We start from the raw sequence: 15,985 nt of genomic DNA, 5'->3' as shown, positions 1-15,985 counted from the left end.
TTTTTCTTTATCCGTACTAACATTATGAATGAAACAGAGTTTGATTATTTAAACCATTTTCCAGTTGTTACTCTGCCTTTTTGATTTAAGTGGTAAAAACAATTCTGGAGATTGGGTTGAGGTGGAAAGTGGTATTTAAGTCTTTTCAGAAACCACTGGGTGATTAGTCTCGGTTTGTTTGGGGGGGGATACATAAATTACATTATTGTAATAATTTTGCATGTATTACTATATTGTATTTTTTCATTCATCCTAAAATATTTTCAGGTGTAAGAATTTTCATTATAGCTTGTATTCACAAGCCAGTGTTTATACCCTAATTATTATTACATGTAAATCATTTGTAGTGTTTTGCTATATGTAAACTCGATTTTAATTTTCTATCTTGTATCTTTTTATTTTCCCATACTATATAATGCACAAGGAGTTTGACTTTAGAGAGACAATGATTTTATATAAGAGTTTTGGGGTACTATCTGGATTGTGATAAAGGCCAACGGTGTCAAAAAAAAAGGGTAATTAGAGACATCAGAAGGGGAAAAACAAAACCAAGAAACTGTAGAAGACTGGAAATGTCATTATTACTCGCTTTGAGTAGTAGTCACATTGTCTTAATATGGTAGCCACTGTTAATATTTTTTTCAAACTTCTATAATCTGTGAATAAAGTATGGAAGACTTGCAGTTTTGAAAAAATGTGTAAGTAGAAATGACAAATTGGAAGGTGAAAGAGAAGAGAAATAGAGGGAAGAAGACATGTAAGGATATGAGTGCTTGATATCCTCGTTTTACAAAGAGACACTGTTGATGAGAAGTTGAGATAGAATTATACTCAAGTTACAAAGGGATCAAGAGAAGAATTAGAATTAATGATACATCTATATTAGGAAGATGGGATTGCAAGAGGTGGGACAGTGGTGTGAGCTAAATCTTGTGCATAGCAGAGAGTAGATAGATAGCATTGAAAATTAGAAAGTATAAGCTTGGGGCACCTGGGTGGCTCGGTTAACCGTCCAACTTTGGCTCAGGTCATGATCTCATGGCTCATGAGTTTGAGCCTCACGTCAGGCTCTGTGCTGACAGCTTGGGGCCTGGAGCCTGCTTCGGATTCTGTGTCTGTGTCTCTCTCTCTGCTCCTCCCCACTAATGCTCTGTCTCTTTCTCTCTCTCTTTCTCTCTCTCAAAAATAAATAAACATTAAAAAAAAAAGAATAACCTTATCTTGTTTCTTACATAGAGTATAGATTTAGGAACTAGAAAAAGCCTAAAAGAAACAGAAAGTTGTTGTTTTTAAGGATCCGGATACATGTATAGGGCACAGTTGGTTTTCATTATAAGCTCTTCAAATATTTATATTTAAAACCCTATATGCGTCTGTTCTTTTCAGTGATAAGTAACTTGTAAAAGTGAAGTAGAATAAATAGGAGAAAGAAGTCTAAGGCATACTGAGGGTCAAGAAAGACTTTGCTGAAAAATGCAAAGTTTGACTTTTAAATGTTAAGTTTTGGAGGATAGGGTGGGAGGAATGGGTGCAAGCCACCATCTGTCTGTGTAATGGCAAAGTGGTGTGAGATTGCATAGTGTGTTTTGGAAACTTCTCGCACTTTGGAATGGTTGGAGAGAAAGGTGGTTTAAGAAGAATGATAGTTGATCCGTCACCAAATTGTAAACGATCTTAAAGCTTTTAAGAAAAATATTTTAAACCTGTTTTCCATCAGTTAAGATTCTATTGAAATTTTTATGTAATTTGTGTCATGAAAAAAAGTTTTAATAATAAATTACTTGCATAAGCTTTTTTTTAGATTCCCTCGCCTCGTTTTCTTCCTCATTTGAGAACAATTGAAATTTGAGCTGAAAAGTGATTTACACTGTTGCAGTTAGATTTGCAGCAGGATAGACTTATAGTAAGATGACCAATATTGAAAGGTTGTTAACAATAGTCCAGACAGAAGATGGTGGGTATCTGGTATGGAACAGAGCCATTTAGGATGGAAGAAGAGGGCAGGTACAAATGAAAGATAATCAGGTGGCTATCTTTTGTTTGCATAGGCTCCACCAATTCCTCTAAAACTGAAGCCTGATTACTGGAGTGAAAAACTACAGAAAGAAGCAGAAGCTTTTGCTTATTATCGCCGGACACACACTGCCAATGAGCGTCGCCGGCGTGGTGAAATGAGGGATCTCTTTGAGAAATTGAAGATTACATTGGGATTGCTTCATTCTTCTAAGGTTTCCAAAAGTCTCATTCTCACTAGGGTAAGTGTTCTCTATAAATGACCGACGAACGAGAATTTGACTAAGAGAATCTTCTAGAGCTACTATGAGAGAGAGAATCATCACCCTAAGAGGGAGATTGAAGTAGAGCTTGTATTTAACATTTGAATGTGGACTAGTGAACTCCCAGCAAATCCTGTAAGGGGAAGAACCCTTAAGCTGCTGAGTCAAAGTAGTTTTTTATTGGAAGTCAAGTTCTTAATCGGCAGGCAGAACTATCTTTACTTCAGATTAAGTCAGAAACTCTAGTTGACTCTAGAGTTGAATCTCTTTTGGTGTTCTCCATAGCACTAGAACAGTTTAAGAGCACAATGTAAGTGATATTTTAACATAGTTTTTAACAATTGCCATCCATTTTAAAAGAAAATCTGAAATATCTAAGGTAATTTCATTTAAATTGCTTTTGAGTACAAGTTGGAGGAGTATAAGGCAAACATTCATATTCCTGTAGAACACAGTTATTTCAGCCAGACTTTACTTAGACTAGGAGGTGATTTTATTTTTATTTTTTAAGATTTTTGACGTTTGTTTATTTTTGAGAGAGCGAGAGAGAGAGAGGCAGACTGCAAGCAGGGGAGGGGCAGAGAGAGAGGGAAAGACAGAATCAGAAGCAAGCTACAGGCTCTGAAACGTCAGCACAGAGTCCAATGCGGGGCTTGAGCATGAGATCATGATCTGAGCCAAAGTTAGACGCTTAATCGACTGAGCCACCCAGGCACCCATTAAGATTTTTTTTTTTTTTTAAAGTTTGTTTTGAGAGCGAGGGAACAGGAGCGGGGTAGGGGGGACAGAGGGAGGGAGGGAGAGAGAGAAAGAGAGAAAGAAAGAAAAGAAAAGAAAAGAAAAGAAAAGAAAAGAAAAGAAAAGAAAAAAGAAAATCCCAAGCAGGCTCTGCGCTGTGCTCCAATTTGGGGCTTGAACTCACGAACCTCAAGATCATGACCTAAGCTGAAATCAGGAGTCAGATGCTTACCTGACTGAGCCACCATGCACATGCCCTGTAGGAGGTGATTTTAAAGTTGATTATTAGGGGCGCCTGGGTGCCTCATTTGGTTGAGCATCCCACTTTGGCTCAGGTCATGATCTCCTGGTTTGTGGGTTCGAGCCCTGCGTTGGGCTCCTGGAGTCTGCTTTAGATTCTGTGTCTCCCTCTCTCTGCTCCTCCCCTGCTTGATATCCCTCCCTCTCCCCTCTCCCCTCTCCCCTCTCCCCTCTCCCCTCTCCCCTCCCCCCCTCCCCCCCTCCCCCTCCCCCTCCCATCTTTCAAAAATAAAATCTTAAAAGGAAAGTAAAGTTGATTAAAATCAAAGCAGAGTAAAATGTTTTATATCTCCTTGTAGTAGTAGAAATACCTGTGAACCACTCAGTGATGCTCTTTGGAAATAATCATGTTTCTTAGAAGAGTAAGCCAGAAAACCTCCTGCAGTTTAACAGAGAAGTTTCCGAAGCATCAAGAATTGTTTCAAATGACATTATAAAGTTTTCTAAAATACTCGTCAAACTTTTTTCATTAAAGAAATTGAGTAGGCCTTACCTGTTCTTAGGAAAGAGCGAATCAATTTACATGACATTAATTTCTTGTTTGTAGGCATTCAGCGAAATTCAGGGACTAACAGATCAGGCAGACAAATTGATAGGACAGAAAAATCTCCTGACTCGAAAACGGAATATTTTGATACGGAAAGTATCATCTCTTTCAGGTGAGATATGTGAATGATCTCTGGTAAAGAATATAATATAACGTCTTTAGTGAGGAGTAATCCTTAGTAGACTTTTCAGATATTAGTTTATGGCTTGGTTCCCAGAGTTAACAGTAGAGTTACCTTTTGACTGGTTGAGGTGTTTCTTCTGGAATATAATCATTCTTGGTTTCCGTAATTTTGGGGAATATAGTTAAATCAACTGGATTTCAGTTGACCCTATTTCTCATTATGTGGGGTCATATAATGAGCCGTGTGGTGGTTTATTCCTTATCAACCTATAGGTAAGACAGAAGAAGTGGTCCTGAAGAAGTTAGAGTATATTTATGCAAAACAACAAGCACTAGAGGCACAAAAAAGAAAAAAGAAGATGGGATCAGATGAGTTTGATGTGTCTGCCAGAACTAGCAAACAGCAGGAAGGATCTTCTGCATCATCTGTAGATGTTGGACAGATGTTTATAAATAACAGGAAGGGGAAACCTTTGATTCTTTCCAGAAAAAGAGACCAGGCCACAGGTAGGAGGGACATGTTTTGCTTTTCTTAATGTAGGTGAACATCAGTTTAATTCAGTGGACTGAGTCTTTTTTTGGCCATAATTTTAGATTTAATTAAATGAATTAAAGATGGGTTGTATAAAAAATATTAACCACATTAGATTTTAGTTTCTAACTTTATACATTCAAGTAAATCCTAAGAAGTTACCAGTTATGGTAACCTGTAAAACCTACTTTTGATAGCAGTCAGGTTATTCTAATGTTTCAGTGAGTATTTTTTTAAGTTGTCATCTTTTCAGACTTTAGTACGTAAACTCTTGATTTCCCCGTAATTCTGTTCACAAGTTGAGGAAGTTTGGGTCTTTATTTGTCATGCTGAAACTAATAAATTGGAATTTAAAAAAAAATCAATTTTGTTGAGTCAGGCTCCATTTTCATCAGATTGCCTATCATTTGCTGTTAAGGAGCAAAAGTAAATTGGTTTTAAGTTCTTGTTCTCTCCTATCTTGATTTTGGAAATGAGGCTATATTGATTTTATATTACTTGTTTATATTCTTAGAGAATAGTGTATCCTTTTTTACTCTTTGGGTGGCCCATTGTATCAACCAGGATATCTAAGAGAAATTTGTGATGGATACTAAAATATGAGTTAGTTTTAACATTGCAGATTCAAATGATGTTATTGCTACGAAAAGATTTTAATGATCATTTTGTCTAGTCCACCTCATTTCATAGATGGAAAAGCTAGCGGTTTGAGAGCTAGAAACTTAAAGTACTTTGTTAGAGGTGTATAAGGAAAGCAAGCCTGGGGATAGGATTTTGCATGCCTTTATCCTGATTCACTGTCAAGACTCTTGGGACCATTCTGTTGAAAAAGTGGTTCCTTAGCTCTTTTCCTCAACATAAGTTCTGTCCCTTAGGAGAATCCATAGACAGATAACCCATTACACAATGAAAAGTGGTCAAAAAATCAATTGCCAGTTGAGGCACCCTAACTAAATTTGAAATTTTACCCCTTGCCTTTTAAGTCAATGTGTGGTTTTAGGGATATTGCCTCGGCTTCTAGGCTATACTAGCATTAATTGCAGACCTTTTATCCTTAACAAATTTCTCATTTTCCTTACAGAAAATACCTCACCCTCTAACACTCCACACACCTCTGCCAACATCGTGATGACTCCGCAAGGGCAATTGCTCACCTTAAAAGGTCCTTTATTCTCAGGACCAGTGGTAACTGTTTCTCCTGCTCTCTTAGAAACAGATCTGAAGCCTCAAGCTGCCACCAGTGCTGTGGCTCAATCAGGTATGTTGTAAGTATTGTCCTCTATGGGTAGTAAAAAAGTTATCCCTGATATCTCACTGTGAGAGAGAAAGCCTTTGAATGTGTTCTGTAACGATAAGATCTCTTATGTTTGCATTTGCCTTGGAAAGAGATGACCCTCTTTTTAAATTTTTTTTTTTTTTTAACGTTTATTTATTATTGAGAGACAGAGATAGAGCATGAGCAGGGAAAGGGCAGAGAGAGGAGGAGACACAGAATCTGAAGCAGGCTCCAGGCTCCGAGCTGTCAGCCTAGATAGAGTCCGACGCGGGGCTTGAACCCACAAACTGCGAGATCATGACCTGATCTGAAGTCGGACGCTTAATTGACTGAGCCACCCAGGCGCCCCTGACCCTCTTTTTAGAACATGTTTGGCTCTATTGATTTTTTTTTTTTTAAACATGGGATTGGGAACTCTTTCGTGATTTTTAGTTAATTCTGAGTAGGAAAAACACTGAAAATATTTGAAAGTAAAAGGAAGATGAGTCATTGTTTAGTTTTTGGCGTTGACAAATACTTATCAGTCTTACGTGGTATTCTGAGATGGTGCACTCCTAGGTTACCAGCCGGATTCAATTTGAGCATGACTCCCTTTTGGGGATAAGGAGTAGAGTTGGAAAGGAAGTCTCACTGTGATGATTTAGGTTTAAGGCACCTCAATTTCTGTTAAGGCAGAAGGGTATCTTTATCAGTACTAATATTGTTAAAGTCACTCTGGAGTGGTCATCTTTTCTTTTACAGTGCTGCCTCTAGGGCTTCATTTTTCCCTCAGAGTAGCAGTTAATTGGGTGAACAGAATCAAGATGCATGTCTGCCTCAGTATAAAGAATTAATCAGGGAGCTTTCCTATAAAATAATTAAATAAAACTTTTAATATCAAAGAATATTAAGCAGTCCTTTGGTTAGATTTTACCTATTTTCTTAGGTTGTTTTTTTCCCCTTTTTTCCCTAATGTTTATTTTTGTGAGTGAGAGAGAGCACGAGTGGGGGAGGGTCAGGGAGAGAAAGAGGGAGACACAGAATCTGAAGGATGCTCCAGGCTCTGAGCTGTCAGCACAGAGCCCGACGCGGGGCTTGAACTCATGAACCACGAGATCATGACCTGAGCCGAAGCCAGACGCTTAACCCGCTGAGCCACCATGCGCCCCTACCTATTTTCTTGTTAAGCTAGGTCTCCATAATTTGAAGAACTAATAGTTCCTTTCATCTTTTTGATAAAAGTAAACTGGTGAATTTTGACTACCAACTTTCTGAGAGATCTCAGGTCATTGGGTATGAATGAGAGAGGAATGCTTACTGCTGTAGAACTAAATGAATTTTTTTCCCCCCCCCCAGAAAATGACGACTTATTTATGATGCCAAGAATTGTTAATGTGACATCATTGGCCACAGAGGGAGGTTTGGTAGATATGGGTGGCAGCAAATATCCTCATGAAGTTCCTGATGGCAAGCCACCTGACCACCTGAAAAGTACTGTCAGGAATGAAGATAACTCCTTTGAAGATTCGGGTAGAATCTCTTCCAGAGGCAGCCATAGAGATGGCAGAGTGGCACTGGGTCCAACACCAGTTTTTCTGGCAAATAAAGATTCTGGTTTTCCACAAATAGTTGATGTTTCCAGTATGCAAGAAGCACAAGAGTTCTTACCCAAAAAGATTGCTGGTGAAATGAGAGGTATTCAATATAAATGGAAAGAGTGTGAATCTAGACGGGAGAAACTGAAGCCAAAGGAGTCCACATTTCATAAATTGAAGATGAAAGATCTCAAAGACTCCAGTATAGAGATGGAACTGAGAAAGGTAGCATCAGCTATAGAGGAAGCAGCGCTGGATCCCGGCGAACTGCTAACTAATATGGAAGATGAGGATGATACTGATGAGACACTGACTTCTCTGCTCAATGAGATTGCCTTTCTTAATCAGCAACTAAATGATGACTCTGTTAGCCTGGCTGAACTGCCCAGCTCTATGGATACGGAGTTCCCAGGGGATGCTCGACGGGCTTTTATCAGTAAACTTCCTCCTGGGAACCGAGCGACTTTCCAGGTTGGCCACTTGGGAACTGGTTTGAAAGAGTTGCCTGATGTACAAGGGGAGAGTGACTCTGTCAGTCCTCTCCTCTTGCACTTGGAAGATGATGACTTTTCTGAGAATGAAAAACAACTTGCAGAACCAGCGTCTGAGCCAGATGTCCTTAAGATTGTTATCGACTCTGAGATAAAGGATTCCCTCCTTTCTCACAGGAAAGCCAGTGATGGAGGGAAGAGTACTTCTGGTGTCCCTGCAGAGCTTGAAAATGTGTCCTCACCTCCCATCCTACACATGAAGGCTGGCCTAGAGAACAACAGCACAGATACTTTGTGGAGGCCTATGCCAAAGTTAGCACCTCTAGGTTTAAAAGTAGCTAATCCTTCTAGTGATACAGATGGTCAGGGTCTCAAGGTGATGCCTTGTTTGGCACCTATAGCTGCCAAAGTTGGACACAAAATGAACTTAACAGGGAATGACCAGGAATGCCGGGAGAGCAAGGTGATGCCTACATTGGCACCTGTTGTGGCCAAATTGGGCAACTCTGCGGCCTCACCAAGTTCTGCAGGGAAATGAACTTTCCTGTCCTCAGGCAGAAGCCACGCTATGAGGGAAACCTCCTTTCTCTGTAGGCATCTGTTTATTTGTGTAATGGAACTGTGATCCTTGACTTTGATGCAGTGGATGATGGTAGAGAAAGGGGGGTAGGGTGCTGACCTCGGTATAAGAAATTACTACTATGAAATTCTGATCATGTTAAAATGTGTTACCTCACTTGTGGTGCTGGGTCTCCTCATCCTCTCTAAGAAGATGTGATCCATTACTGAACACGAGGTGCCCCTCTTACCCAAGGAATTCATAACAAGACTCTAGGTCCATAGTGGTTCCTAGTTCTTCCCTCCCAGAGAAAAAGCTGCTTGAGACTTTGCAGTTGTTATGGGCTGAGTTGTAGTGGATAGCTATTGTTTATGTGGCTTAAGTCTGAAATCCAAGGAATGTGATGCACTCGGGCAAAGGGATCCAGAAGAGAGTTTTTAGTTGGTGGTTCGAGTAGGGTGAGAGAGGATGGGTACCATGGAATACCAAAGTGAAATGCTTTGTGTCATTCAGCAAAATATTCTCTTCTGTCATATCCCAAGTAGCTTCCATTTCCTTATCTTTCAATCAGAATTACAAATCCAAGCCTTCTGGTAAAGTAGGAATGCTTTTAACTTTTATTACTGAGGTGATTATTTTCAGATGTTAAAATACTAGCTCTCCCTTACTGAGTGTTGAAAAGACATTTCACGGTACCAGGGGTTTCTACCTGGGATACATATTTTGGAAGTAGGCATGGAGGGAGCCCTCCCCTTTTCACATATCACATCACTCAAGAGACAGCTAGAATGAAAAGCATTCCCTGCCCAGACCAGAGACCGCGGCCAAAAAAAAAAAAAATTGTGGGGCTGGATATTTCCCAAATCACACCAGCCTCCTGGTGCTTGAAGGTTTCATTCACTTTTACCTGCACAGGATGTAAAGGAAAGAAAAGTCACAGTAGGCACTCTTTACCAGGGAAATGAGGCAGTATTTGAATCACAAGATATATTTTTTATTACCTGCTACCATGGATTCAATGATCTGTAGAGCTTTTTCACTCGTAAGCTGTCAGGGTATGGAGGACTGACAGCCTGTAAAGATAAAGATATTTATATTTTTGTATAGTTGTTTTCATAGATTTCTCAAAGGCTGAAGTTTTCAACCTAGAAGATGAGATTTGTATTGAGTATAGAAATGATGTTTCCTATCTAGTTTGTAAATAATCATGGTGCACTTGAGGGGTCTCTTAGAAACTCCTGGGGGCAAGAATCACTATTCTGAAAATGTATAGATTGGGATTTAGCTGCTGCATTTTGCCTTTCTTAAATAATTATATTTTGGAATGTAACCCCTGTTCTGTCTTCATTGACAGGATTTGCTTGTGTTGTGAAACACTAACACAAGAGCTTCCAGTGCCTGGGCTGTGCCTAGGTGATGCTGTTTCTTCTACATCCCCCTTGCCTTCTTTATGCCAAATCCCACTCAGCAGATCTTCAGATGTAGGTTGTTGAGGCCAGCTTTGGAATAGTTCTAGCCAGTGAATTAGTACTTCCATGGTTGGTTCCCTTTCTAGTAACTCTGGTAATTAGATTGAAAAGGGTGGAAAAATTTCCTCTGCAATTGCAGTGGGAGCAAATTCTTTGTTGTTATTGTGCTACTTGCCTTTCTAGACCTGCTCATCAGCATTCAACCTTCCCTCCTCTAAAAGTTACTGAAGAAGCTTGAAGTAGGTAATGAGTGCCCCTTAGCTTCTCATTATCCCTCCCACTATTTACCCAGCAGAGTTCATTCAATGCCTTAGCCAAGGAGTCCAGCACCTGTCTCCCCTGCTAATAATTGACCTTGGAGATCCTAGTATTTTAATCCAGGTATAGCAGTTTCCCATTATTAACTTGCTTGTCTCGTCCTCACATTTCCTCCTGACTTCCCAAGGCTCTTGTTATGGCTTTTGAGGGTCAGCCAAGGAGAAGGCAAGTGAGTGAATAATCCTCAGGAAAAGAAGGACCATTCTGCTTCTGAACACTTTTCCCTTTTTAGAAGAAAGTAAAGAGGTAATAATCAGTTCTTCATGCAAAGATATTTGACTCTGTTCATGCAAAGATGGAAATGAGAGATGATTCCAGGTCTGCAAGAAGGCTGCAGATGTCCTTACAAACTCCCAGGATAATGGTGGTTTCAAGACCTCTTAGAACGAGTAAGTTGTGAAGGCTAATTTGAAGGAGGGCTCTATCTTCAGAACAGTCCGGCAGTCTTGACAGAAATCTCAAATCTCCAAAAACTCCTACCCTTTAACCTTACCCCAAGAGAAACTGATCTATGAAAATGACATGTGTGATTGTGAAAGATGTAGTTGAGTGAGAGGAGTTGAGGAACTGGGAGGATAGTGAGCTCTCACCCTAACACTATAAGAAGCATGATCTCAGTAGACCAATAATTCGCCTTTTTATACATCTGTAAATAAATGGAATGTTTTTAAGAATATAATTATGTCAGATTTAGCCTTTTCTTTTATATATTAAATATATATCTTTCCTTTTCTGCTTTTGAAAAATGACTATTTTTTTAGAAACGTAAGAACAGAAGTTTGGTGAGTGGAAGGCAGAATGTATAAACTTGAAATAAATCAGTTATAATAATGAAAGGAGGACTTGGTGTTGGGAGGTTTGTGCTGAGTTGGAGTAGAGAAATCTAATACCCGGAGTCATTTGAGAGAGGTACCACTGAAGTAATTTTATCATAGGAATTCCTTACTGTTTTCAAAGTTTCTGACCTGCCATTTGGAGAGATTTTTGCCAATCCTTGTAGCGTGTTTTACATGGAGACTTCAAAAATTTCCACAAATTGACAGCAAATGTTCGTCTCAAGAAGTTGTTCAACAGTGAGGAAAGACTAGCCTCATAATACCAATGTGTGCAAGGTAATATATCTGTTACCTTAGAGAATAACAGGACATAAACACAATCTCAGGGGCTAAGGACAGATGTTTTTAAAGCAAGATATATGTTAACTAGTATCACGATTTACGAAAGATTTTATTTATTAAAGGGGTCCTTTAGACGTTGCACTACTCTAAGATCACATGGTACAGTGTTTTGTGTTTTTTTTCTTCTAATTACAATGGTTTTAGATATTAAGAAGGAATGGGATGAGGTGAATTGAGAGGTAAATGCACTTTGCAGACGGGTCTGAAAAATGGTGATAACCCTTGTTCCTCATGCCCACATTAAAAAACAATGCATAGAGTAGGCTGCACATTTTCAGGTACTTCTGTAGAGAATGATGGATAACCAAGAATCTGAGTACATTTCTTGCACAAAATGGTTGATTTTGAAGAAAGTGGTTGTAAGGGCATCAGTACTTCATGTTACTGTTCTATTACCTCTAATGAAATTTTACATAAATATGAATGGCTGGAAACAGAGGAAATTAAAGCTGAGGTATACAAGACTCACTGCCATTTGGAGAAAAAAAAGATCAGTCAAAAATGCATTTTTGAAACTAAGAGGGAAATAATTTGATACATACAACTTTTAAGCTGAGGCATAACTGACTGAACTGCTCTGCAGAGATATACAACCATTGAGTAATAGTGTAATGGAGGCGTGTGTGGAGGGTGAGAAGGCTAAACCACAAAATGATTTGGGAATTTTGAGACAAATCTAAGCTCTACTAAATTCTTCTATCAATACAAACTCTGCTATTAGAAGAGATTTTGTTAAATAAGAAAGCAGTCTTGGAAGCATTGTTTTGAGATCCATTCTGTTTCCAACTGCAAGCATCAATCTCAGCTGTCCGACAGTGCCTTGCATGTAAAGGTGCTCAATAAATAATTGAATTGATGAGCAAATGTTTACTCCAGCCTGTTAGTTTTCCAGGGTCTTATAATTGCACCTTTTTGCATGTTAAGCCTAAGGTGAATTTTAAAATCTGATCTAATGAGCATAGTGCAAAACAGACAATTGTATACATCCATTCCCAGACAGGATTTTAAAATCTGACAACCATGTATGTTTAGGACACACACAAGCAGAATAAAAAGTGAAATAGTGAATGGATGGTGAAATACTTAATATAAGGGTCAACTGCATTTGGAGGGTGGGTTGGGAATTATTTGGAGAAAAGGGAAAAATGGTTTTATTCACACTGGACTTGGGACTGCTATTTTCTGAGGAATTAATTAAGCATGGGAACAGTCTAGATCCTATTCCCATATTGTCTATTCAGAAGCTGCAGGGTACCTAGACAATAAATGTACTAAATGGTGAAGAATTGATAATATGTGGTTTTGGCCTTAGACCGGGAGTACCCAGATTCTAGACTTAGAATATCTCATTACACTGTTCTCAGTTTTATCACCTTGGTCATTTTAGACAATGAAATTAGCTTGGATTTGCCTCTACAACTTGAGCTTCAGATGAGAGTAATTTGGGGGGCATTTTCTCTAAGGGGGTAAACCAGGGTACCTTTGGACAGGAAATGACCAATGACACTTTGTAAGCCCATTCACCTGGCCACAAGTGGTAGTGAGAAAACCAATAGTGGACACAAAAATTGGTCCACAAAAATTGGAGAGAATTAGGGAGACTCTTGAGTGTGGAGGCAGCAGTTGGTGGGGCATGTAGCACACAAGTAAGGACAGCAGGTGGCACTATTTATTAGTGTTACATTGGCTGCTACCCCCTCGGAGGTAAAAGTAGCAAGAAATTTAAAGAACCAACTCCCCATTTAATACTCTTGGTGGCTGACCCTTGCTTCTTCAGATTTGAGAAGTAAATGTGAAAATCCCATTTTGTGTGTAGTGGAAGGGTAGGAAACCTCATGCCATCTAGGTGCTTTTCCTGATTTTTGTTTCAACTTGTGAGCTTTGCAGATCTCATTTTTAAGTACATGGCTACCATACACACAAGCGCATACCTCTGCCAAATGGCTATACAAGGAATGGGTTTAGGGGTTCTAATCCTTTTGCTGACATGTCATCTCCCCTAGGGGTTCCAAAGATTTGGATAGCGTGAGACATCCATGTACGGTTTCTCTGGGGCCCAAGTCTTTTGGCTCACATTAACCTTTCCATAGGTAATTTCTTGAAGTAGCAATGAGGCCAAAAGTCTTCTAGGAAATAAACTCAGGTTGAGACACCTATGGAATAATATGAGTGTTTCTGTGCGCGCGCCACTCCGCACCCCCAGGATGAGCTCGAAAAAATATATCACTAAATATAGCGCCAACAAGCTTGACCGTGACCTCGCCAAAGCAACAGTACTAGGGAAAAGGAGCAAATCTTGACATGAACAAATAAAAGATCTGGAGCAAGAAAGTCTGTTAACTCCAGGTGAGAGAGCGTGGTGAGACATTGGAGCCTAAAGGAAACGTTATTTCACAGGCACATTCACTTGTCTCTCCCTTCCCTCGCACACCTGAAGCTCAGTTCATGGCTGTCATCTCCCGCCCCCTTTTCTATCATGGCCAATCAGATTGCCCAGTTCAAAACACTTCTTAGCGATCTTAAGAGCTATTCAGGAGTCATTTGCACGCAGGTCTACGCGCCGGGAAGGCGGTGAGCAGAAACGATTCTAACCGCTTTAAATCCCAGCACTTGGGGTCGATGGGAGCAGACCCTTAAAGCTGTACCTCAATCTTGTAATTTTGAGCAAGGAGTTGGTTTTGGCTAAGGTCTCTCGGGCTTCTCAAATGCCAACCGCAGCACCATGGGGGCGTGGTTAATGTCTTGTTGGGACTCAGGGAAGTGCAGTTCTCTGGAGGACGAGGCCTGATAATACCATAAAAAGCTGGTTGTCTCACTTCTGAAGGCACGTTCGTTGACCTTCCTTTAGGAGCGATACCCGCGATTGCCCTGTGCGGAACCCTTAGTTCTCGAGTCTTGTCTCTGCTTCCTAGCTTCATTGGCTCCGCCTCCATAAGCCTTACTGGTCCACTCTCAGAACGCCCTCCTGGATACAGACCGCACCCCCTCGCCTCGACTCCGCCTCACCAGCCCGTAGCTTGGCCCAGGCGGTAGTTCGCGTTTTGAGCCGTTCGTGCCACCATAGCTGCTGCTGCTGCTGCCGCCGCGGAGCTGAAATCGCCGAGCGCGATGCCTGAGGGCGCTGTGAGCGGGGTGGCCCCCGCGCCCTGGGGCTGGTGAGGCTGGGCCCGAGCGGGGGCGCTGGCGAGTAGCTGGGGCTGCTGAGGGAAGTGAAAGAGAAGGGTCCAGTCTCCTGCGGAGGGCCAAGGGTCGGGGTGGGGGAGGGAGGCTCCCGTGGCAGAACCGGTTGCCGGGCCACAGCGAGCCCCGCAGCGCCGAGTGTCCCCACGGCCGCCAGCTCAGGTGTCCAAAGCCCCCGGCGGGACTCCTTAGTGGCCTAGGGGACCTCCTTCTTTAGACACCGCAGTTGCCATGGGAACAGTTGGGCATTAACGGGGACCAGACCAACCACCAGCCCTGCTAGGGCCAATCCCATCCCTCCGGCTAAACGCCTTTGGCAGGCGTGGGCCTGGCATTTCTTTGCAGCTCAGGCTTGCCCCCCCCCACTCCCCCTTTTTCATGGGTTTGTCCTTCAGATGTAACAAACAGCGCGGTGCTAGAAGGCAGGTATGAGAAAGAGGGAGAGGGTAATACCTAGAGATAATAGCTGCAGACACGACTAGGCAGAAGGTAAGGTGGCCTCTGCCATCTCAGGTCAGTGGGAGGGCATACTGGAAGGACCTGTGGAGTGGGAAGGCAGTGCTGCTTTTGAGACAAGTCCCAAGATTGGGCCAGGAACTGTCCCCTGGGGCTCCTCATCATGATGGCTGTGGAAGGGTCAACCATTACCAGCCGGATCAAGAACCTACTTCGATCCCCATCCATCAAATTACGCAGGAGTAAGGCAGGAAACCGGCGAGAAGACCTCAGCTCCAAGGTGAGTCCTGGTATTGGGAGGCACCCCTTTCCAAGCCTCCCCTCCTCTGCTCCATGTTCCTCTTTTGCCTTCCTCTTTCTTAGGAAAGAGGAGAACTAGAAGCTCCTGTTGGCTCTAAAGGAGCAAGTGTGCCCATTTCTGCCCCTTAAGAAAACAATGATTTGGTTTTAGGTTAAAGGAAGCAGCAGTGGGCATGGTGAGATTTCTCCATGAAGACGAATAGGAGGAAGGCAAGCTGGATTCAGTTGTGGCCTCACTACAAACTAAGTCTGTGCTTGGGGAAGCCAGTTCATAATTGATGACTCCGTTTCCCTTCTTGGAAGAGGGTAGTGGGACCACATATCCTGTGAAAGGCTGAGTTGTGACTAATGTAGCTGCAGGTGTTAGTGTCACAGCTGAGGTTATGCACGACAGGAGTAGCAGAATGAACACCTAGTTTGAGGAATTGATTTGGTAAATGCGTTTGCCTGGGGTCAAAACAAATTTATTTGCCTTTTCTAGAAACCTAAATTAATTTAACTGGAGCCTCTTGGCTTCTTAGGAATGATAACATGCAAGGAGCCCAGTATCTACCAGTAAAACAGACCTCCTGGTTTGTCCTTGAACATTGCCTATCTCATTCGCTCTCTGCCAAGAGCCACATCCCACCCTGCTGCAGAAGTTCCTCAGAGGCCTAGTCCCTTTCCAT

At 41.5% G+C, this 15,985-nt stretch overlaps 2 protein-coding genes and 1 long non-coding RNA gene across 19 annotated transcripts in view; 2 read left to right on the top strand and 1 right to left on the bottom strand.

Moving 5' to 3' along the window:
• The window catches only part of MGA (MAX dimerization protein MGA), a 167,517-nt gene extending 156,478 nt beyond the window's left edge, over window positions 1–11,039 (top strand). For all 11 annotated transcript variants that reach the window (XM_042989091.1, XM_042989092.1, XM_042989095.1 and 8 more), the window contains 5 exons: window positions 2,049–2,255; window positions 3,862–3,973; window positions 4,258–4,491; window positions 5,598–5,774; window positions 7,128–11,039. In XM_042989091.1, the coding sequence (XP_042845025.1) occupies window positions 2,049–2,255; window positions 3,862–3,973; window positions 4,258–4,491; window positions 5,598–5,774; window positions 7,128–8,395 (1,998 nt within the window). In that variant the 3' untranslated portion in view covers window positions 8,396–11,039. The remainder of the gene's footprint in view (window positions 1–2,048; window positions 2,256–3,861; window positions 3,974–4,257; window positions 4,492–5,597; window positions 5,775–7,127) is intronic.
• LOC122239481 lies at window positions 9,235–14,114 on the bottom strand. The gene is made up of 3 exons (XR_006218657.1): window positions 14,027–14,114; window positions 9,418–9,489; window positions 9,235–9,323 (listed from the first exon to the last, which is right to left on the bottom strand). It is a non-coding gene; the product is annotated as an uncharacterized LOC122239481 (long non-coding RNA).
• MAPKBP1 (mitogen-activated protein kinase binding protein 1) overlaps window positions 13,792–15,985 on the top strand; it is a 53,918-nt gene continuing 51,724 nt past the window's right edge. For 2 of the 7 annotated variants that reach the window (XM_042989106.1, XM_042989109.1), the window contains exon 1: window positions 13,792–15,297. In XM_042989106.1, coding sequence (XP_042845040.1) covers window positions 15,181–15,297 — 117 coding nt within the window. In that variant the 5' untranslated portion in view covers window positions 13,792–15,180. The remainder of the gene's footprint in view (window positions 15,298–15,985) is intronic. The other 5 variants (XM_042989108.1, XM_042989103.1, XM_042989102.1 and 2 more) reach the window with 4 other exon arrangements.

This window comes from Panthera tigris, chromosome B3, assembly GCF_018350195.1.
Source record: "Panthera tigris isolate Pti1 chromosome B3, P.tigris_Pti1_mat1.1, whole genome shotgun sequence".
In the NCBI taxonomy this organism is placed as follows: Eukaryota; Metazoa; Chordata; class Mammalia; order Carnivora; family Felidae; genus Panthera; species Panthera tigris.
Note: the sequence above shows the minus strand (reverse complement) of the source record. Positions and strands in the feature narration are given on the sequence as shown.